Here is a 23,290-nt window from a genome sequence, read left to right on the forward strand (position 1 = left end):
AATTCTGAAGACAATAGATACAACAGGAAATCTTATAGATTCGGAAGTTTCTTGGAGACTTTGTTGAAACTAATTAAGAAACTGCTTCTTTTAAGTTTCTTATAGATTTTTTTTGAAATTTGCAATAATTGTTGAACTGCGTTTGTTTTCAATGACTCTAAAGCAATTATTCAAAAAATTGTATTTTTAGAGGGTTTTGAGTAAGGAATTACACCATTTTGAGCTAATTTGAGATATGGAAAATAGAAAACTCCAAGACATGTTTAAGCCTGTTCAAAAATTAAGAAGAATTGGAATGTCGGAAAACACGAAATATCCGGCTAAAACAAAGGAAAAAATAACAATTGGGGTTTGAATCCATGGAAAACCATAACTTTCACTCCCACCCATAAAAATTGCTTGACAATGGCTGGATTTTCCTTCAATGACACACTCCATAGCCTCCTGGAGATATGGACTTTGGTTGCCAACGTATTTCATGCCTTGCTGACCGAGAGCAGGCTGGCAAACTCCACTGTTCTGGTGTAAGACTGCAGCACCTTTGATAAAGAAAGAATTACACTCAGTGTACTTGGCAAAAAGCACTAAAAATGCAACATAGATGACAAAAAAGGCAAAGAACAAGAAAGAAAAATATAAAAATGTAGATTTTTTCGTTCCCTTTACTATTTTGAACTAACTGAGTAAAATTATGAAAGAGTAGGTTAGCGGTAAATAAAAAATGCAGAAAGGAAGCACCTACTAACATTATGAGAACTCTATTCCACTGAATCATTATAATATGAATTATTTCTCACTTAAGATATGTTGGGAGCCAAAAGAAAATGGGGTAAGGAAGGTGCCCTAGGTTTCTAAAGGAATCCTTTATATTGTCTTGGATGTCGCCGTGAATTTGGAATGATTAGGCGACAAAGCATAGCAACACAGTGGTTCTTAGGCAAAACTTCTTCTCTCTTTGGCCACGTTCTGAAACAAGTTGATTAGGAAAGTTGAATAGATATACTCTTGAAAGATTGTGTTAAAAGCGAGATAAGCCAAATCAACCAACAATCTACCCCAGGGCTAACCAAAATTGAAAAGATGCAGAAGAGTTTCTTTCACAATATCGCAGGTTTAAGGCAACTCAATTATTGGATCGACTCCAGTCCCTGAAATTAGATCAAGTCCGAAGAAGATTCAAACGTTGCCTTTACAGGATACCTACAATTCGTTGAAGCACATGTTTTAATATTGAATTTCATTGAAGTTATTCCTTTCATGGGGGTGAAATAAGACTTGTGAAATGAAATTAGAAAATACTGGGTCTGTAAAGAAGGACGTTCTTTCATCTTTCTGAGCTGTTTCATGAGTACTGTTTCGAAACATGCATAGCAAATAGTTACTCAATGGCAAATCTTTCGGCTCAACATGTCTTCACCTGGTTTCAAATCTTGTCTGGAAAAGGGAAAAAAGGCGAAGATTTGTTCAAGTATCATCAATGAATCTCTGATCCAAAAATGCTGCTAAGTGTCGCCAAAATTGTCGTATTCGATTTCAAGCGAAACAAATTGTTTGAAAAATGGACCGTAATAAGGTACCCCACGTGGTTTCGTGAACGCAAATTTTGAAGTGCGATAGTATTAAATTTTACCCATTCGTATTTCAAAATATGCATTCACAAAACTACCTGATACTCGCAATAGGTGCAACTGGGACCATATCGCATCTCAAAATATGTGCTCACGAAACCATGCGGGGGTATCCCATTGTCTCTTAAATTGAACCTAGGTCTTCTTCTCTTGAGACCTTGTTCCATGACTCTCTCCAAGATGCTAATAAACGTTGTCTTCTGACCAATCCAATGGAACACGCACGTCTGGTTTGGAGCTTGTGAACATTAGAATTTCTCGTAAGGAATTTACGCTTGATCAAATACACTAGCCCTCAGGCCTCACATCCAATATCCGGTAATTGAGTCAATTGTCGATCGAACGCAAGACAAGGCGAAGTCGTCTATGATTAGGTTTAAGTCTGCTTATTTGGAGAACATTGAGTTTATTTGAATAACATTGTATTTATTTGAATAACATTGTATTCATTTGAATAACATTGAATTGATTTCTAAATAGAATATGAGTTCGTCTACTATGGCAAAATGGCTGAAACGGACTTTCAGGTTGTACAAAGCATACACGTAGATTGGGAGGCTTCCCTTGATTAGACGAAATTAGCACTTTCCTGCAAGGCCACATCGGTCATGGTTAGTCTCTCCGTGATCAACATGGTATACAAGTCCACGAAGGTAGTCACTTCCAAGGCGTCTTGATTGCTTCCGGCCCGTTTGATCTGAAACGAAATCACTTGGTAAATTTAATTCCTGTGATGCTGGCAGGTTGCACGAGATTGGACAGTTCAGGACAGAGATTTTGACGTGAGGATTCACGAATGGAATGAATTTCGCCACTTCAACCTTGATTATATTGTCGCGCACCTTTTGTTTTCGGTTAAGAGATTTCTCGATTCATCACTAAATGTATATTTGCAAAGCACAATTACTATACCTATTAGGACTGCAATCATATCTCAACAGACTTGTGGCACTTCCATTTTCGTTCAAAACCATGAAGACAATCATTTTTCCAGGTTTTGAATCAAGTTTTCAATCGTGCTTGATCAGAAATACTCACAATGCAATAGAGATTGCGCTTAATGGCGTGGTTGAGCTCGACCGTGTAATATTGTAGGACCACCGGATCACTTGTGTCAGGGAGTTGTTCCTTGGGCCTCGTTCCAGCATAGTCGTTCAGGTAACCAAAGTTGTGCGCCATGTCGGTGAGGAAAGCGAACTCCGACAATGCTTCTTCCAAATCACTTCGGTCGCAATCCAGTCTGGCCGGCTCAAACTCCAAGAGGAAGGGCCCCCAATAACCATAACCATACATGAGTTGTGCGGTCACCTGGATCTGCTCAGCTAAGGTCAGCTCGCCCAAATTGGGATTACCACTAGCTCCATTGAACACACCAAATACCACTGGAATCAAACAGAAAACACTGAAATTGTTGATCAATCACCAATATCTATATCCTATGACGTGTTTACGCATTGCGCACCCTAATGAGCAATGTAAAGCCATGACAATGAGTGGTTTATTTATTTGTTATTCGGTTACCCAATGGTAAAAAGAAATGACTTAACATTCAAGTTGCGCACCCTCAATTTTTAAACAATTTGCCTTAGTCTGTTTAGTAATGGAAACTTTAGTGAACCATGAAAAAGTTTGAAAGGTTCAACGTTTATTGCTTCTATTTTGTTTCTGAAAAGCGCTATCCACTAGTATGGTGGCTTTTTATTCGTATGAAAACGGAGTGATTGCTGCATACATAATGTCAGCAACTAAGCGATTCACCCTACAAAAAAGGAAGCCGCGGCTTATAACGCACAAAACAGGCTTGATATCGGCCACAATTGGTTACTTACTTCCCAAGAAATTTGAGAGTCCGAGAATGACTCTGTCCCGATTGGCAATAGTTATGTCTTTTTCGATGGAGTCTATGGCCACCAGGATTTTCAGCTCAAGAGCTTCGAGAACTTTGGCTATTCTGACATCAATTCCATTCGCAGCCTCCATGTAGTCTTGACTAGATCTCTTGACGCGGAAGTTTCTTCGAGTGGCGAGATGACCTAAAGATGCAAAAGTTGGGAACATCAATCAGGTTAATGAATTTCAGGCCAAAAATTGAGCGCCCAAGGTAGTAATATTCAGTCAGTTTCATGGTTCTTATCTTTATTACAAGCGTATCCTTTGCGGGTACACCAGTACACAGGTTGTACAGCTTGAAATATTCTTTATTTTGGATGATTTCTTAAGTTCATGCATTGATTTTTCATGAATTGCATTTTTGCCTCCTTCTTGATCACTCTCCTTGCAGTTCGTTTCTCACATTTTGATCGCTTACTTGCCACGGCTGCAAGATTATGCCGGGCGAATATCTAAGATTGATCAAGGGTCAAATATTGATGCCTTACAAATAAAAGTCATAGGCTGTGTGTGAATGTTATAAGAGGAGCAAATAGGCGAGCCTTGGTGTCGTTTCATGCGGAATGCTGAATCATTGTCAATTTCTTGACCGTGACTCCAAATGTGACCAATCAGTTTCTGAACCCAGGAGACTGTCTTCAAGAAACTCAGGTGACCACGAAAAAGGAAAAAGAAAAAGGGCCGAACTCAGCAACATTTGTATTTGTGTACAGGCTTTTGGGTTTTGATTAGACCTCGGAAAAAAGGTAGAAAAAAAGGCTCAAAAAAGGTAGCTAAAATGTATTGATGTTTGTCAAAAGATTTTTGATTGAACAAAACATTGTCATGGCAAAGGATTCAACCAAAGGAAACATAGATAGTACTCAAATATGCTCATGCTTTCAATCGGGTCAAAATAAAAGCTGTTTTGCAATAGTTATGAGTAGTATCGACCAACATGCAAACTAGCTTTGGATAAGAGTTAGTTGATCCTAATTCCGTCCGTCGTTGTGCTAAAATTGGCTTTTGAAATGAGTCACTTAAAAAAACAGCCCCTTAAAGAGTTCATGTGAGAGTTTCCGAAACTGATGGCTCCAAGTTGAAATTGTCAATCGAAAAAGAAGAAATCTGAGTTAACATCTGTATTGTCCGGTTTTTTAAATTCCCTTTTTGAATTCGGCAAAAAAAACATCGATGTTTTGTACTAGAACAAACATTTCTAAATCTTTATTGCGAGTTTGGGTCTCATTGGATTAAGATTTGACACACATATATATTATGTATACTATAAGGACGTCCCATTATGGGTTCGAGGATTTCAAGAAGCTGTACTTTGCATTGCACTTCAACGCTTTAATGGTGGAAATACTAGAAACCTGCAGAATACAGTCTAAATAACCTATTCCAGGGCACCTTTCATCACCTCACTTTTATGCAAGCCGATTGCAAAATTGGTGGTGTAATAGCAGCCACAGTCAAAGTTGAAGTCGATTGTTTTATGGAGAAAAGATGGTCACTCAATGTGGACCATTCGGAGGCTTATCTCGATCAAAATGATCTCGTACTAACAAGCTGAAGGGAACATACGAAAACATTAGAGCACGTTTTTGGTCCGTGCGAGTTTCACATCCAATCCAGTTTCTTTCCGGTGCCGAAAATTAATGGCTCTGATGATAGAACTCGACTGGGCACTAACGACTGAACGATGATCTTTTTTTCCTCATTTGCTCGAAGAAAGATATTCTTGCTGTACTTTTTAATATATAAACGCTACTTTACTTACGTTCGAAAAGATCAGAATTGAAGGTCGTCAATCAGGCATATCCATTCGAGAAAAAATTCTTATTACAACAAACCACGATCAGCAATGTGGACTTCTTGATTGACAATACCCACTTTTGCCAGATGGTACTAATATGATTATCTTTTGTAGTCATTATGCCCTGATCATATACACTAAAAATAATGAAAGTGTTCTCGCACGTGTCATGAAATTGAGGTATTTACAACCCTAGGGACTCACTCTCTATCCTTTGATTGGCTCCCTTAAAAGTGGCGAGGAGCCAAAAATGGGCGATGGTCTGCGTATGTTTCGTCTCACGCATCATATGCATGTTGAAAACAAGTGTCTCCTTGAGATTTCGCCAAAGGGAGGGGAGCAAATAAGTCATTGATTAGCCCATATCGATTTAGGAAACGAGTTTGAGCTGAATGTCAACAAACGCATTAGCGGATCCTTGGTTCAACCATTGACCTCCTCAGACTTTCCTGAGGCCTGTTTTTTTAAAGCTCGTCCCTCAGAGTTAAGGGCTTGGACGTTAACCGGTATGAAAATACACTTTCCCAAGTGGTGAATAGATGCTCTTTGTGGGTAACGTCCAAGAAGGCTTAACTCAAAGGTACGAGCGTTTATAAAAACTCGCCACTGATCAACTAACTTCCGGAATAAGTCTATCTATTTCTAAAGGTCAACCAACTTCTGGCGGGCAAAAAATGCAGATATGAATGAACCGAACCTATGTATCTCTATGCATGATTGTCATTTTAGAAGCCTTTTATGAGTCCAACGTTTTGTGGATCTGTCCTAGGTTTTTACTTGAAGATAAGGTTACGTTAACGCGTGTAAAAAATCCACCAAAGAGAATTCGTCACGATGGCAAACATGAGGGCCATTGTTGCGCTTCAAATAATGCATTGAAAATCGTCTAAGATATTAATTTTTTTCCACGAAGTTAATCGCTAGTCTGCAATGGAAAGACACGAATTGTTGTACACCTTGTTCAATGCCAGCGAAACCAGTTTTTCCAACCGCTCCTCACCTCTACGAAGATGAAAAATCATCACATAAAACGTCCTATTAGATTGATAGTCTGCGGTATAGATGCTCTAGGCATAGATACGCGAGGTTGAGTATACGTCATCAAATTCGACCGATCTGATAGGCTGCCAATTGTCAACGATCATGGGCTTTGTTTGGAAACCTTCCCGACAGGGAGTGAGTTGCTTTTAAAAAGAGGTCGCACGTTTGCATCGCATAATAGGGTAAAGCTTTGAATGATATCTGACAAATTTGATCCACCATGGATTTAACTGACTCTTTCCACAGCATTAAGAGTGTCTTTTGTCATTAGAATTGTATTAGCGTGGTATTTCTAAATAAAATGTAGTTGACACACTGATCGTTCGCATGCTGCGCGTCTCAACTTGGACTAAAGCACCTCAAAAAAGAAAGTACTACATTACATTGTAATGTATAAAGGGACTTGTTTGTTGATAGACTCAAGAAGCGCACCTGTGATAATGTTAATCTGAATAATCTAATGAAATATTATAGCAATGTAATCTGATGAAAAAATGAGTTCAGAAAGGAATTAGAAAGTAAAAAAATGGTAGTAACCATCTAAAATACCATATCCATGAATCAGCTTGTTTTCGAATAAAATTTGGCAGTGTCCTTGAAGAAAATATTCAATGATGTTCGTCCAGATAGTACTTCTTCTTATGCATCGCATCAGTTCAAAATCTGTTAGGAAACTTTTTAGTTCTACTGATCGTTTACATTTTTGAAGTGGAGCCACTTGTCAAACCTCGCGCGTCTCTGAATCCAGGGTCCCTAGTTTGCGGCAGCAATTTCACGAAGGGGCAAGATGTAGTGGGAGAAAAAGGTTCTATTTCAAGAGACAATTTATTATGCAGTCTTTAAAATACAATAATATCGCATGGTAAAATAATGATCCTTAGGTTTTAAATTGATAATCCTAAATACTTAAAATGAGATGAATACAACTAATACAACCAAGTTTGTGGAGCAGTCGTTTCAATTATTGGCTCAGCAGACACATCCTCCAGAGCCAATCTCAAATTCATGGCAGTGATCAGCTCCTCTAAAGCCCAGTTGACCTCGGCAGCCTCTACGTACTGGCCTTCCTCAACGAGGATACAACTGATTTGAGTCCTAACCAACAAGTCGAATTCAGCAATCCTGGAGCTCAGGGAGAGGGACTCGGATTGCGATTGGTAAGGCATAAAAGCACTAACACCATAGCTGAGACCATAACGATCGAGTAATGTCGAAAATGAGTGCGAATCACAAGGCAAATTGGCTTTAGGTAGTCCCAGGAGCAACGGGTAACCGAAACCGATCCCGTATGAACCCAAGAAGCCATAAATATACAAGTCAGATGTGGTCACCGTGGACAAGGTCCGGTTGTTGAACAAGTAGATCGAGTAAATGTCCTTCCAAGAGGCGAATACGATTGACCAACCCTGGGTGATTCGCTTCAATCTAGTCTTGGCTCGACCATCCTCAACCACAGTAATGGCTGAGGCAATCTTCTTGGGGATCTCGTTTATGAGGTAAAATATTTGATTGTCCAGGCGCTCTTTGGCTGAAGTCTGAGGGGACTCGTAAGTGTTGCCATTCTGACTCTCACGCTTGGTTAGCCGAGTATCTGCAAGACGAGAGAGAGAGGAGATGGTTTCTGTCCTCGAGACAACATGGCAACCTTAAACAACATTGAGATGACCTTCATAAGTGTTCACTTTTTTGTTTTTGGTTTGACACAGTACAGTATGTACTTGTGAGTGTGAATAATCTTCCAATCTTACACGGCCAGTTTTCTCTTCGCCCATAAAGCGAATTTGAACAATGAGAGGAAGAGGCCAGGGTTGGGTCGGCATTAATTTGGGATTTCTTTTTTCGTTTCGATTCACTTTCATTGAGCCAGAGGGGATTAAGCAATCTCGTCTGCCAACAAATGATGTATGTATGTTGTCCAACACAGAGAAACCTTTATTCATCTCGGTAAGATGATGGAGGGCCCTTTTTTGCCGACAAGTCAGTTGCAATCACAAGTGCAGGCACTGATCATCCAACCGCTTTTGGCTAAAGGGCCCCTGCTGCGTTTGAATGCACTTATTTGAATGGAGGTCGAATGAAGTGTGAGGGGCCTTGAATGTCAACCAATGCCTATATAGTAAATGTTTAGGTTGTTTGGAAGTGAAATATTGGGTAAGCTCTAGCCATATTAATGTTGACTCGGTTGGCGTCATTTGAATTGTAACCCAATCCATAATTCGGACCTAGACATGGCCATTGTTTGAGCACCCAAGGTAACTTCAATCTTTTAGGGTTTGTGGCCAATGTTAACCAACGACCAGTGGAGATCGTCTCCTTTATTCTTTGGGTGTCGATAACTCCATACAATCCTAGATAATCGACCAGTTTGTTAACGTCCAAATTGATATTGGGCAAAAACTGCTTTTGCTCTGGTTCACTTTCGTACTATGAGGATCAATTCCAATGCGCGAGCCTGGAAAGTAGGTGTACGAGTACAACCGGTTACTTCATTAGCTCTTAAAACTTGTCCCTTTCCTTTTTTTAAATAATGATGTTCCCCATAACGAGGGCGAGACGTCGGATGCAGATGTCGATAACGTGGCCACTGATTCTTTGATTTGGTAAAAGATGCCTATGTTGAGAACTCCGAAGTAGAGACATTCTGTTGACTTACTTCTTGCATGATGAGGAGCCAGATAAAAATCGGGATGATTCAATTTTGATGGACCTAATACAAACACCGTAGACAATACTTTTGGCCATAAAAGAACTCTTAAAACCATATGAAGGAACAACCTTTTGCTCTCGGGTTCAAATGATTTATCCTCAAGGGACGTAAGTGATTGAGTCATTACATGCCTTCTCAAAGTCAAATGCTCAAGACGTGCTCGCAAGGTGTTGAAGCATCCGTGATTAGTTTTACAATATCCAATTGGTGAAGCTGAAAATATTAATTTTCAGATGTCCTCGAGGAATCGGATATAAAACTTTTTCTTGCTCTGCGGTCGAAATATGTGCTTTGCCACCGACTCGTGATTTTTCCCCCAAATGTCTTTCTTTGCCAACGCTCGGAATCTTTTTTTTATCGCTTCTACGATCTTCTTTCCAACCCAAAGGGATCGGACATACTTCTGAAGACGAAACGTCGTCAGTAATTTAAAAGGACATCTCGTGGAAAATGCTTACATTGATCAATGTCCATCGTCATCGAAAGAGAAAGAGATCTATACTTCACGTGAATGTCGAGCAAAACCGTGAACTTTACAGTTTCGAAATTCTGGACCGTCTCCTTTCGTGCATATGAAAAGGAGGATGTTCAAATCCCATTGTTAGATTGAGGATGCAATGGCCTCCCTTGACAACAAGTCGGTCAATGTTTTAAGAACCATGTCGCACTCTTCATGCCTTTCTTTATCGATGCTAGCTGCAATAATTTGTATTCATCATTGTCTACGAGCAGGAATGTACGTTTGTCTCCTCGGTTCGGAACTGGTACTGACCTATAGGCAAAGAAACTACTCTTTACCGCTCAAGACCATAACGATCGTAGTGCATTGTCAAGCAATGTACCCAACAAATAGACCAACTTGAGGTCACTGTAAGTTTGAGGTTATCTACAAGGAGAAACTCTAGGAATGGTTCAAAAATTCAAGGCAGTCGGTGTTATATTTTAAAGCTTTTAGTGTCTTTAGCTGTAGTTGTGTGGGTCTAGTATTTGCTTTAATTCCGGAGACCGTTGTAGCAGCCTTCTTTGAAGATGTACTCTGCCTTGTTCAATTTCGTCCCAAGCGTAGATGAGATGACGGACCATTTATTATGTTATTGTCGAGTGTCCAGAGGGATTATTGGATGCTCCCTCCATGAACAATCTTGATTAATCTATGAAAGATCTTTCCTTGAGAAACCGCGCTGTGATTTTACGGCAGATTGGCGTTCCACAAGGAGTGCTTCTAGCACCTCAATCAGCGAGGGCCATTAAGTGACGTCAAGTCAGCGGGGGTTCCCTGCAAAATGGTCTGTACCTTGGTGTACGATAGGTTGCCATATAACTGAATAGATGACGAGGCGTATGTGTGTGTGTGTTTGTGTTTCTGTATCATTTAATAGATTTCAACTCGGTAGGACCAGATTTCAAGTGGGTAAGGACCATCTCAATGTTATAAAAAAAAGACCATGTTTCCTCTCAGTCTCACATCTCCCTCTCGAAAGTGCGTTCCAGAATGACAAAGTACAGACTTTTTTTTCCCCCGGGTACAAAATATATTCAATATAAGAGGGGCCAACTACTACGAAAAAAAAAGATTTACCTTTTAACTGGGAGGATTCCGGAAGAAGCAGAACCATGATGAAGAAAAGGATTAACGCCCAATAGGAAGGCGTTCGTTTGGCCGGAAAAGCCATGGCGAAATATTGGAAGAGGAGCTAAATTGAAAAAAATAACACCTGCAGAAATAAGAAACGTCGTGAGAAAGAGACATTATGGCAGAACATGTGGGCTCGTAAGGTTTCTATTACTCGGATCTATTGATATGGATAATTATTCAACTTGGCCAATATGACAAAGATTTTAAAAATGAAATGAGATTATAAATGAAAGGGTTTTTTCTTCTCTTTATTACGTTTTTATCTTTGTGATCAACAAAGAATGTGTCACTTATGAGTCGACCAAATCAGGCCAGTTAAGACTACTCTAGAATTAATGGATGAACTTCGACCTTGCTGCAGGCAATGTAATTAGACAATTGTCATCACTAGAGCTTGCATTCCTTTGAATCAGGGACCGTTACATTCTATCGGGACCAATCACAAGACATGCACCCATTCCGCAAGTCATAATGTCCTTCTCAGGCCAAAAAATATTGTGTAGTCCAGTTCGAATCTTCAAAAGGAATTGCGATGATCGTCGGACTGGACAACGAAAATGCACCTTGGCAAAGCATATTATTTGTTACAAATGATAACGCCGACCAAAAGTTCAAATGCAAAATTTGCGTATCTCAATGTTTTCTGCAACTTTATTGCAGAATTTGGAGAAATTGGCCGGATTCGAGTCTTTTTCGAGTGTTTTTGCAAGATGTGATCGTAGTAAAAGACTCGAGTTTTTTGCCGGACTCGGCGAGTCCGGCTAAAAATCAAAAGATTCACCCCAGCAGTAGTTTCTCCAAGCATATTTCATATTTTCGACATTTTCCCCCAATTTATTAGGCAACTCAAACTCTATAAAAGAGGAAGAAACAACTTCAAATCTGCCTTTTCGCCTGATTTTTTATGTTACCTTCGGATCTGTTGGAGCCTTTGGTTTCCAAGCTTGTCTGAAATCCCAGATTGACAGCCTCCCAAAGCTTATTTGGCAAAATTGTTTGATTGTTCTTCGTAAAGATTCAAGAGGAAAAAGGCATAATGGCGAGAGATCCTTCTTTTGCTTTTATTCGTTATTTTTCCACTTTTCACCTTCTTCAAAAGGATTTGTAGTGCCCAATGCGTCATTTTAAAAGATTATGATAGCTATTCCACGAACGATTCAAAGTAGGTGGGGTGGATCTGCTTGGCCCTTGAATAGATATGGTTGAATTGAAACTGTGTTTCATGAAGTTACAAATGAAAGAAAGTGTTTTTCCTATATGCATAGAGAGTAAGAGTAAGCCTTTAAAATAGCACTCATTTCTACCATCAATGATGAGTAGATTACAATTCAGCTACATCTCTTCCAGGTCAAGTTCGATAACTCATTAATTTCAAATGGTTTGGCACTCACCCCACACTTTTTTTTTAGCAAATATCACCTGTCACCACTCGGTCAAACTTTATCGTTTGGATGCTGATAATGTGATTGTGGAAGCACATCACCACACAAATAACCGACAGGTATGACTAGTTCGGCGTTTATTCAAGGACTGAACAATCCAATTGTCAAGATTGTCAGCCGTTGAGCCCTTGAATGGACATCGACGTATGATATGTTGGTAATTTGCGAGCCCAGCCGTCAGTCACACTTGTGATTACAGAAGAATAATATAACATGATGTGTCTTGCCAAGGTAGGGATTTCAAACAAGATGCAATTCTTGTAACGAGAAATTTGTCTTGGGCAATCATGTCAACTGCAATAAGCAATGCGTTGAAGTCTTTAAATTACAACTTTGACATCTTCTACTGTGTTCTCGAGTCGTTGAATTTTAGCTGTCTTGTCTCGGTGAAGAGGTTGCTAGGGTTCAGAATGTATTAACAGCCCATCATTAAAATCCAGTTTTAGCCGGGGTTGCCCTGTACATACGCTGTAGACTTTCATTTCAGTTAATTATCTATCATCTAAAGAAACGGGCCTTTAAAGTTTCGGCTCAAATCGAGCTTTTCAAATTCAGATCTATTTTTTGATCCATAGAACAACTTCACCTTCAAAATATAAATTAAAAATCTTGGAGATTAAAATCAATTCAGGATTCACTATTCTCTTGTGTTTAATAGCTAGTCATGCAACAGTGAATGGGCAATACCACATAAAAAAGTAATTTTGTGATGAAAACACATTAAGGACGAGCGCAACCGATATTCAAATTTTGGGTTTATCGCTTGGCAAAAATTTAACAATCCATAATTGGTCGTGTTTGTTCAGCCAGGGTCTAAAAGTTGTTTTGGGAGTGCTGTCGATTGGTTTGTTTCATAATTATAAGTGCTTGCACCTCTTCAATGTAATAGAGCTGCAGTGCATGAAATTCCTTTTAATTCTAGGAAGATGACACCCAATTTTAAAGTACCATTGTTCGCAGTCCCTTTTTAACAATCAGTACAACGTTACAAGTTTATTGCCTCTAAAATTTTACATAAAAATAGTCTGTTGCCCCCTTACTAATGTACATCATTCTTTTTTGTTCACTCAACAAGGTCAAGGCATGTTCACATGCAAAATCTAGGAGCTCGTTATGGCTTAATTTAATTGTTACTTATCATCTCTTGCGATGCATGACATGCCAATTGGTTTTGTAGGTCAAGTTCTGTAAGTCTCTTGCATTATGACTGGTACAGAGATCCTCCGAGCACCTAATTTGCATTGATTGGTGCCAAAAACTGCCACGGACGGGCTTTAGGAGCACGCGATATTGTCTCGTATTTCATACTGATGGTGATGTTGATGAGGGTGAATTAGGCCGTCATAAAATTGAAGAGCAACTCACCTAAGTAGTCAATTGAAGTTCAGTCCTAATTGGTGTGGTCGTATCAGCTCATTCTACCATGTGTTGAATGGACTGGCAATCTCAATGAACGAAGAGATGTCGCACCAACGTCTCAGGGTTGAGTGAGTGTCACTGTTTTGCTGGCTCTTTCGCATGGCTGCAAGATCCTGAGGACGTTGGGATGTGTATGTATGTGTATTTGTGTGTGAATGTGTGACGACCCACCCAGAGAGCTCAATTGGGGATGGATGGTGACGCACGGACTGACCAACGGATTGACCTCTGAAAGCCAGAGGACCCGGACGCAGTAATGGGCTCTTTCTAGTCGATGATGTTGAGGGGACCAACCAATCAAGAGGGAGCGTCGTTCTATTTTCTCGCCAGAGCTCTCAAAATTCGTGATGATGACGTTGTTGATGGGCTAAGAATGTCCTAAGAGCTACAACCTACTTGGTCGCCATGAATCGCGCTCAAATGGCTTTTGAGAGTGCATATTTGGCCGCTCTTCGAAAGTCGAATGAAGTACGAAGATTTCAACGAACCTGATTTTCCGAGGTGTGCTAGCCATTGTCACGCAAACACGCAAAGCATGAATAAAATCGCTCTAACGGTGATCATTCATATCCATGTAGGTATGTACAATGAGTCAAAGATAGCTAACTACCCCTTAACGTTACTCTTCCTTTTTTGTAAAACACGGAGGAAGACTTCTGATTAGCTCTGTCTGCACCAAGTCCTCACACTTGGTATTTGTCTCACCAGTTTTAAAAGTGCAACCTTACAAATTTACGATGCGAAGCATTGACTGACATCAAAATTGTTTGCCCAACAAAGTCATAAATTGAATTGATTCCTGTAAAAATGAAAAAATATCCTGGATGATGGCGCTTTTAAAACTTTTACGGCCGTACTTTGTTGTGTATTTATGCAATTGTTTTTGTGAAAATCGTTCAAAAATAACAAACATTTTATTACTTTTAACGGGTTGAAATTATAAACTGTACATATAAATTGAGGCCCTGAACCAGCCTTATCTAAAATTGCTACCCTTAACTTTAGTTAGACAAATGTTAAAATACCTTTCTGCAACTCATCGTCATGGCATGGCAAATACGAATATGTTGAACAAGAGCGAATAAACCTACGGTTGGTTGTTAACGTATCATGACAGTGTAAGTTAAGATCATAGTAGTCATACTCGCTTAAGTCACAGAGAGTCAGAATATCTGACTTCAGAATATTTTCATTCCACGAACCAAAAGAAATTTCACATGCATGAAGGGAGAGGTAAATGAAACCCGGCAAAGCTATTGCTCGGGGAAATATTGGCCGAATTGGCCGAATAACTCTTTCATCAGAATTTGTACTGGAAGGCCATGAAGCATAAAATATGTGATAATAAGCACACTATAGTAATGAATTGGCCAATCTGACTCAGAATATCGGTGGCATTCAACCTTTGAAGTTCCGACAAAATATCGTCACTTTACACTCAAAATCACATCCTGAATTGATCGCAATCCTCGCCATTCATAAGAATTTGATTGCTCAGAGCTTCTCGCTATCAAATTGGTAAAAAAATGAAAGTGAAAATGCCACCTGTGTTAGCCTAATATGTAAGCCAATAACAAATGGGATGAAGAAAAAATGGTGATTACATTCTGAAAAGAGGTAATACGTCTAACAATCTACATGACTCACTCGCCCAAAGTTGGTAGTAACGTTACGCAAATTGATGTGAAAAATCTGATCGAAACTGTGTCCGATTAGAGAACAAGTCACCACCATTGGCGACAAACCTGGATGTGGCAATCGTCATTCAAGCCCAAGGTAGCAGGTATAAAGTAGGGCAAACCCATAAAACAGGAATCTGTTGCAAAGGACCAGATGGTACGAAAAGTACTACTTTTCTCTTCTTCACCAAAGGCTTTGGGACAACATTTGCAATCAAATATCACATATACCATACATATGCTTGCAAAATCTATCACCATTACTGAAAATAAATTGATCAAGCGAGAGAGTGCTTGCTCAATTCACAAGCTGATATTAGACCTCATGTACTGTACTTGGTTGATCCTTCTTTAGTATGAGCTTTTCGGGCATCGGCAAGTATACTTTCCTACCAATGAGACGAATGTAAAGAAATGATGCAAACACTATTAAATTTGCAACCCACAAATTATCCATGACAATCAGTAGGCTATTGGGCAAGCAAATCACTCAAAATGGGTAGGTCAAAACCCACGAAAAAGACTTGAAGTGGAAAAGAAGGTTTAAATTTAACAGATCAAATTGGACCTTTTGATGTCTGGTTCATAGCAGAAAAGAAGACAAAAATTGAGGTTCAGAAACAAGAAAAGTTCGTAAAGAATGATACTAGCACATAATAGAAGTAACAAAAGTAGTGATGTGTTTCGATCCGGAAGGTAAGCTTTTTAGCTTAAAGGACTTCGGTCAGGGCTCCCATGGTTGGACCAACTGAGAATGAATGCATTTGCCCTAAAATATATGAATTATCAAGATTCTGAACCTTTAAATTTTACGGTGTGGTTGCATGCCTGAACCCTTTAATACTCAGTTGACACTTTGCTGTTGCTTTAAAACAACAAAAGATGGTTTAAAATGCCCTTTTTCATCTACATTGGCTTTTCCATTAAAAAATTGTCGTCTTATGTATTGAGGTGTTATCAAGATAACTTCCAGTTGTGTAATTTGAAGCAGTTTGACGGTAAGTTTTATACCCTTGATTTTGTACTTTATGTCGCTATGATTCTGTTTATTCTACTTTCAGAGCATCGAAAATGTTTTTTGAACCGAGTCAAAACCCGTTCCAAAAGGAATGAACCTGGGAAACACGCTCAACTGAGATTGCCTTTTTGGTTGGTGTCAGGGAAAATTAGCGGACGCTCGTGCCTTAAAGAGATAGGACCAGGCCTTATAATTTCCTTGCGTTCAAAGAAGTTTTGGAGCTTTTTTTTGCGTAATTTTACGACACGCATACCCCGGAACAGGGAGGGGTTCTTTCATGTCAAGCAGAAAATTCAGAGGTTTGCATTGACCAGTTTTTCCCCTATGCTGAGGCCGGTTCTATAAAAAGATTTTGAGTAGCTCGGTTGTAAATAGCCAAGTTCTGCCTAGCTTCGTATCAAGGAGCAACATTGTAATAGTCGCCGATTGTACATCGAAGTTCATAAGCATTCGTAATTCCAACCTAACTTACAAGTTATAGCGGTTTGACCTTACTTCAAGTACGATGATAAGTTCATGAAGTAGTTCATAACTACAGTGAAAAGTTTATATGTCAAGGATGTTCCCCAAAACATGCCAATGCAGTCAATTGACTAATGCTCTGATCTCATCAATGTGAAAGTTTTGAATTTCAATATAGCTATTCGTGTAAATTTTATATTCAGAGCGCCCTGTTTCAAAGGGCGTACTACATTATTTACTAGTTTAATGCTAGGGCTGCATTGGACAGGCCAGCGGATACTGGGATTGTGTCCTGATTGTCCCTCTCGTCAGATCTATTGTTTGAGGAATAATAGTTAACTTTGAGTTGCCTTCCCAAAAAATCGTTAACAATTCATACCAATGTGATCATGAAGTGGCCAAGATGCGGGAATCCTCCACGAAAGAACACTTTTCTATTAGTAGAGATTACCGACTCTGTCTCAGCTAATAAAATAAAGCTGCTCAAAATAGTCTTTACATCCGATCTAAGTCGTTTTAAGAAACGGGCCTCTGTTCAACTATTTCGCACACCCGAACCATCAAACTTCTGCCATTTCTGCTGGATGTGAAATATTCCTCTTTTCTCACCTTCTGGATCACCCACAGAAAGCTCCGAATGACCTTGACTGACGCTGAGGAGGGTTCCACAAAGATGACTCGAGCCACACGAGTCTCTTGGATCCAAAAACAAAGGTTGTCATTCTGAACAAAAAGATGTCCATAAAAGGATTTGTGAGCCTTTGCATACAACCAAACAGGCTCTCAGTTATATGTATTAAAATGAGTATACGTTAGAGCAATCCTCAATTGGAAGTGAAGGCTCTCTCATGCAGAGGATGTTTATCATAGGTATCAACCGTCAAAATTTGACAATTTATGCTCGGCGTGAAAGCAACATATTTTGTCGGAGCCTGCAATATTAAGTCATCTGAATGAATTTGCAAATTCAGAATCCAATAATAAAAAAAACAGTTTATAACTGGTGCCTCAACAATAACAAAAAAAGAAGGAATGCTAATTAACCTGCTTCCATATTCATTATTTGGATCCTATTTATCATTTAATTTCCAGTCACGGCTGATTTCTACTCCGAATGAAAATGTTCAATGGGATTTAAATGCCTTCCTCATTTTCTCGTAAGGTTAAGTTCTAGGAGCAAGAAACTGTAAAAAAAAGATATTTTCATGTCTCATGCTATTTTGGAGCAATTACCTTTAAAACAAAAGTCTTGATATGAACCTTCAATTGCCTTTACTTTAGAGCAATACAGAGTACTTTAAGTTTGCTCACTCGATCTTGGTCAAATTTTCAAGTTAAACAATTGGAAGGAAGCATAACTTTCATCACCTAATCCATGGGGAAAAAAGTATTGCAAGAATAGACTGGACAAGAGTGCATGACTTGAACAACTGACTTTTAAGTCTGTCTCATTTCCTAATAACCATAATGGCACCATTTGTGTCCTTGGAGTGCAATTTCACCGCGATGGATTGGTCTATGGTCAGACAATGTCCACCCAAGGCAGTAGTTATGATTTGTATCAGACTTAATGGGATACCAAAAAATCCTGAAGGGGGATGGGATGGATTGCTCTGAACCTCTGAGCCCTTTCAATCCAGTTAAACAACACATCAGCTCTTTGAACCTTTGTCAATTTTATAATTTCGTGGCTTCTGTTAACAAGGAAGTAACACAGGAACTCTGGATTCAAGTGAAGTGTCTTTTTAATGACAGCAAGATCGAAACTGACATTTTGGTTGGGAAGCAACCATTGTGGAACACAAAGGTTTCACAGAAGTCAAACTTTGGTTTAAGATCAGCGTGTGTGCGTTTTGTGCTTAATACAATATCTATTGGGATTCAGCAGCCTTACGTCACAAAATGGGAGCATAATGTAGACAAGGTTTGTCATTGGTTGAAATTGCGGGTAAGAAAAGTCGAAGGAGCAATCAGAGCAATGACTGTCAAAGTAAAAAGGCGGGAAATTCAAACTGATCGAAAATAATCATTTTCAAGGTCAGAGTTTCACATGTTCCAGTCAATTATTTGTCCAAAAATGTTACTACAACACGACATTTTTTAGCCTTTTCAGAATCAATCAAAATTAGAATCTTTTTGGCATCATACTCTGGGCTAGAAGGAAAAAACCTTCAGACCAGTACATAAATCTCAAGCTAATGTCGGCAAATCCCTTATGAACTGTAAACTTGACGATGGCCCAAATGCAAAAAAAACTCCAAATGCATTGCTAGATTTCACAAGAGATAGTCGCATCTATCATTGAATGATCATTTATCAAACAAAAATTAGTGGCTGAGATTAATGCGAAAGAGAATGTTTTACCTAACATGACTTCACTAAAGAATTGGCCAAAAGCAAAGTTAGTCGCCCTTGGAAAATGATAAATTTTTGAAGCTGCCGACCTTCAATTGAAGGTCGGAGGGCATGAAGACCATTCCTCTTTTGAACAATCTCACCCTATGGGCCTTGCAAATTACCTTTTTGGTCAACTCCAACCAATCCAGTTAAATCAACATCACCTAAACAGAGAGCTACCAAATGATTGGTTGAGGATTTGTTACTCAAGAGACAAAATCATTCAATTCAAAGAGTTGTTTAGAAGCCTTGTTTTATAGCAATAGAGTTTTAGTGTTTAGTAGCTACCTTGATAACTTGTAGGTTGCCTTTGTCATGAGGGACGGGGTAATTGTGCAAAAATTATTTTTTATATGTTCAGCCCAGAAAACGCACAACAGCTGCTTTCATTACTTCTTCTAGGATAACTAACTTTTAAAAACATTGAAATTTTTCTTCAGTTAGATCAATGGTGTAGATCTATTGCCGAAAAGAGAGGAAAAATAGGCAAGAGGAAGCATTCCTTGACCTCTTCAAAACAACATATGGTCCAAAAATTGTGGCGAAACTCAGGTTTTTAAGAAGGCGCTTTTTAGATATATACAACTTTGAAAAATGGATTTGAATATGCCTTCTTGATCGATGTCATTTAAATTTTTATAAAACTTTCGGCAAATTTTGCACCTTTTCTTGCCCTTTTAGGCCTTTTGTAACTAAAAGGCTTTGCTGTTTTGCACATTTTGTCCGTCCCTAGTCATAACAGTTGTCATGTTCAGGGTCCACACTTTTTTAGATTCAAATTTTCATTCTCCTTTTGGCATTCAGTTACATTCGGTACGATCTCTCGTTGCATTATTTCCCTTGTTACAGCTAGGGGCCCTGGCAGAAAATGGTGGCAGAAAGTGGCAGAAATCCCTTCGAAGTCGAATTTTGCCATAGCTGTCTCTAAATCAGAGCTTGACTCTTAGGTAGCAGGACAATTGCACCATCAGAAAACCGCCACCGCGACCAGACTATTGTGATTAGCTTTCACCTTGGAGACATAACTTCGTTACTAGACCATTTTTTATTAAATCATGACGTGGCTTGATAGGATATCATTCCCAAGCAATGGTTAAAAATATAAATACCTGAACTGTAAAAAAACATCATTTTCAGTTTTATTCCTCATTTGAAAACAACAGTCTTGTATTCTTTAACCTTTTTGTATATCCTAAGTAACTTATTCATTACTGAAAAAATATCTAGTTGTCATAAAGGGGAAGGAACAAAATCAAATGTTAACCTTACATTCTATTTTTTCTCAAATTATCCAATTGCAATCCCTTACTGTCAATTAACGTCTTCAAGGTGAAAAGATATCACAATATTCTGGCCGCGATGGCACTTTTCTGATGATGCAATTGTCCCGCTATCTAGGCGTCAAGCTCTGAGTTACAGAAAGTGGCAGATCAAATCCAAAGATGCACATAAGCCAGGGCGTTCAAAGAGGAAGGAAGCCAAAAAAGAAAAGGGAAGTCTGCTCTCCCCTTTTTCTCCAGGCTAACCCTTCCTAAGGACCCTCATGTCTGCATCAGTACATAAATCGAAAAGTAAATGCATTTTTTTGTGCGGACTTCCTTACCGCTACCGGGATTGGAATCCCAGCAGTTCAAGACGAGAAGATTATTTATTGTACTTGACTTTTATTTATATATATTATTTGATCGACCAACGAATTGGAGTTGGCTGATCTGGCTAATCCTTGAATATAAGGTTGATCCGGAATTTTAGTCAAAAACTTGTCCAAGTCTGACTTAAATCTTGCTACTGGATCAACCCCTACATAAACCCTACGAATATTTGAGGAAAGCAAATTGAACATGAAGGAGCCCGAGAAAGAAGAGAGTTGGACTTCATTGTTTTAACTAGCCTGGATTCTCGAGGGCTTGAAGGTGCTCTCAAAACGCACATTAAGCCTCTACGGTCACTACAATTGACCCTAAATCCTGGGTTGGGACGAAGCTCATGAATGCTTTTGAAAACGTACAATATCAGATACCTTTCGTACCTTCTCTGAGTACTGTACAATCCCAACCGTTCTAACCTCTCCCAATACGAGAGCTCTCTCATATCTTCAATGTTCTGGAAAAACATCTTTGGACCTGCTCGAGCTTTTGCAAACCTGCTGAACTAATTGGAGCCCCATTGAAATGTCAAATGCATCAATGGCAAAGGTCTGCTGCTTAAACAAGTGAAAGCATGCATATGTTAACATAACCATCCCTTGATCAAACTGCAACAGTGATGGCAAAATTCAACTTTGAGGGAATTTCTGCCTCTTTCTACCACCGTTTTCTGCCACGTGGTCAAACACTGCTTTTAATAATTTCCCATCCAAGTTATTTTCTCGTTGGCAAAAATCAACTTTGTAGGAATTTCTGCCGCTTTCTGCCACCATTTTCTGCCACTGAAAAATAAGGGCCCGTCGAAAGGTAGATGGCGATGGCTTCAGAAATTGATGACGCCAACTTGAAAGCCCTCATTGATAGAATATCTATATATATATTTTTTTCATTTTCAATAATATCCTGTTTTCTAAAAAGAAGACCCAAGCTCTACAAAATGGAGAGTCTTTTCTCTTCGTACATTGCCAAAATACGAAGATGTTCTTTGACTCGATCCTCAACGAACGGAACTCTACATAAGGCGATGCAATCTTAAAACTTAGGAGGCATGGAGGTCGCAATTTAACTAGAGGTCTTTTCAATGGATGGAAAATTATTAAAAGCCACTTTTGACCACCTGGCAGAAAATGGTGGCAGAAAGTGACAGAAATTCCTCCAAAGTCGAATTTTGCCATCGCCGGGCTCCACATCTTCAAACCACTTTTATTATTCGCGTGTGGAGGAAGAGTTGGAGGATATATTTGCCCAAAATCTTAATTGCCTGAACATCGTTTGTGAATTGGGAGATAGCAAAATCACATTTCCTCGAATATATTACCTCTGGATCAATGGAAAATGAAACGAATTGCCGCATAAAGAACGAAATTTACGTGGATTAAATAGCCAATACAAAGACAGTCAGGGCAGCTTTCATGGCCGCGGAGTGGAGAGAACTATCTTCTTCAAGACTGGATCATTCGAGTCGAGTGCGTCTGATATGACCTCAAGCCAGTATCTGAGTTTTGATGTAAAAAGTAGTTCAATCATTTCCGCGACCAGCACTGATGGATGGCTCCAAGCAAAGCGACGCAGAATCGCGATTCTTTTCCGTAACTCGGGCTCCATATTATTTAGACGGCAATTCCAAGATAGATTTTTGCTGAAAGTGAAACCAAGAAGCACGTCGGTAGTTGATTCTTCTATTAGAGCGTCTTCTATTTGCAATGGCTCTTCCATGGATCTATCAAACATAAGAAACTTTGTTTTTGATGCATTGGCAGCAAGGCGAGAAGCTTTCATGAACTCTTGGATTTCAGCTGCCAAATAAACTTTCCAAAACACGTTATGGAGGGTTAAGGGTAAGGGCTGCTTTTGCCTTCCCTATCAAGTAACACGTAGATGAAAAGGAGAACTACATTATGATATCGTCAAGCATTGGGATTTGAACCTGCTAGCCCTAGCGAGTAGATCTTGCCTTATCCATATTGCCTCCTAGATTGATCAGCATTTTGCACATCCATAACATTTTGTGTAAAAGATAATTTCAGTTCATCAACTAAAACACAATAATGCCACAGCGCAACAAGTGTATTGTAGAACAATTGTGTTAACGAAGGTAAGTTTTTCAAGTTTCATAAATGTAATGGTAAATCAATTTTTCCGAAATTAACCATCCACCTCATGACCATGTACCCCAAAAATCATGAAAACACGTCAAGATGTGCCTGATTTATAAAGGAGAAGTTCGTTACTCAAAGAAAACTAGGTTACAATATTTGAAATAGAGTATCTTGAAAAATTGCAATGATAAAAGAGCTATTTCAGATTGATGGAAAGCATAAGCAGGTGGTTGGTAATATGCTTGCAATCTATTTCATACCTACGTGTATGTTGTTTCAAAAAGATTTGAGGAAAAAAATCAGGAACTCCCATTTCACACTTTTCCCTAAAATTGACCACAATTCTTGAAAATTATGATGATCTTTCACAAGTGTTAGGTTTTTTTTGCTGAAATGGCTGAAATTGCATAATAATATTGTTGTTAAGC

General features: G+C 39.1%; 1 protein-coding gene across 4 annotated transcripts; it reads right to left on the reverse strand.

Moving 5' to 3' along the window:
• Positions 1-1,646: 1,646 nt before the first annotated feature.
• Positions 1,647-13,942, reverse strand: LOC131893610 (uncharacterized). 4 transcript variants are annotated; one of them, XM_059243706.1, is made up of 6 exons: positions 13,733-13,942; positions 13,508-13,664; positions 10,644-10,779; positions 3,458-3,661; positions 2,667-3,010; positions 1,647-2,325 (listed from the first exon to the last, which is right to left on the reverse strand). In XM_059243706.1, exons 3-6 carry the CDS (start codon positions 10,735-10,737, stop codon positions 2,197-2,199), a joined length of 771 nt encoding a protein of 256 aa, XP_059099689.1. In that variant the 5' UTR covers positions 10,738-10,779; positions 13,508-13,664; positions 13,733-13,942; the 3' UTR covers positions 1,647-2,196. The 4 variants fall into 4 exon arrangements, with proteins under 4 accessions (XP_059099689.1, XP_059099688.1, XP_059099687.1 ...); XM_059243705.1 differs by having other exon boundaries at positions 13,508-13,942; XM_059243704.1 differs by lacking the exons at positions 13,508-13,664; positions 13,733-13,942 and adding an exon at positions 12,092-12,482.
• Positions 13,943-23,290: the final 9,348 nt, after the last annotated feature.

The sequence above is a fragment of the Tigriopus californicus genome, chromosome 2, assembly GCF_007210705.1.
Source record: "Tigriopus californicus strain San Diego chromosome 2, Tcal_SD_v2.1, whole genome shotgun sequence".
Lineage (NCBI taxonomy): Eukaryota > Metazoa > Arthropoda > Copepoda > Harpacticoida > Harpacticidae > Tigriopus > Tigriopus californicus.

Coding starts and splice junctions, on each gene's coding strand:
- LOC131893610 (XM_059243706.1), bottom strand. CDS start 10,737: ATGGCTTTTCCGGCCAAACGAACGCCTTCCTATTGGGCGTTAATCCTT. Junction 3,662..10,643: donor GGAATCCTCCCAGTTAAAAG/GTAAATCTTTTT, acceptor TTGCATCTTTAG/GTCATCTCGCCACTCGAAGA. Junction 3,011..3,457: donor ACTCTCAAATTTCTTGGGAA/GTAAGTAACCAA, acceptor GTTTGATTCCAG/TGGTATTTGGTGTGTTCAAT.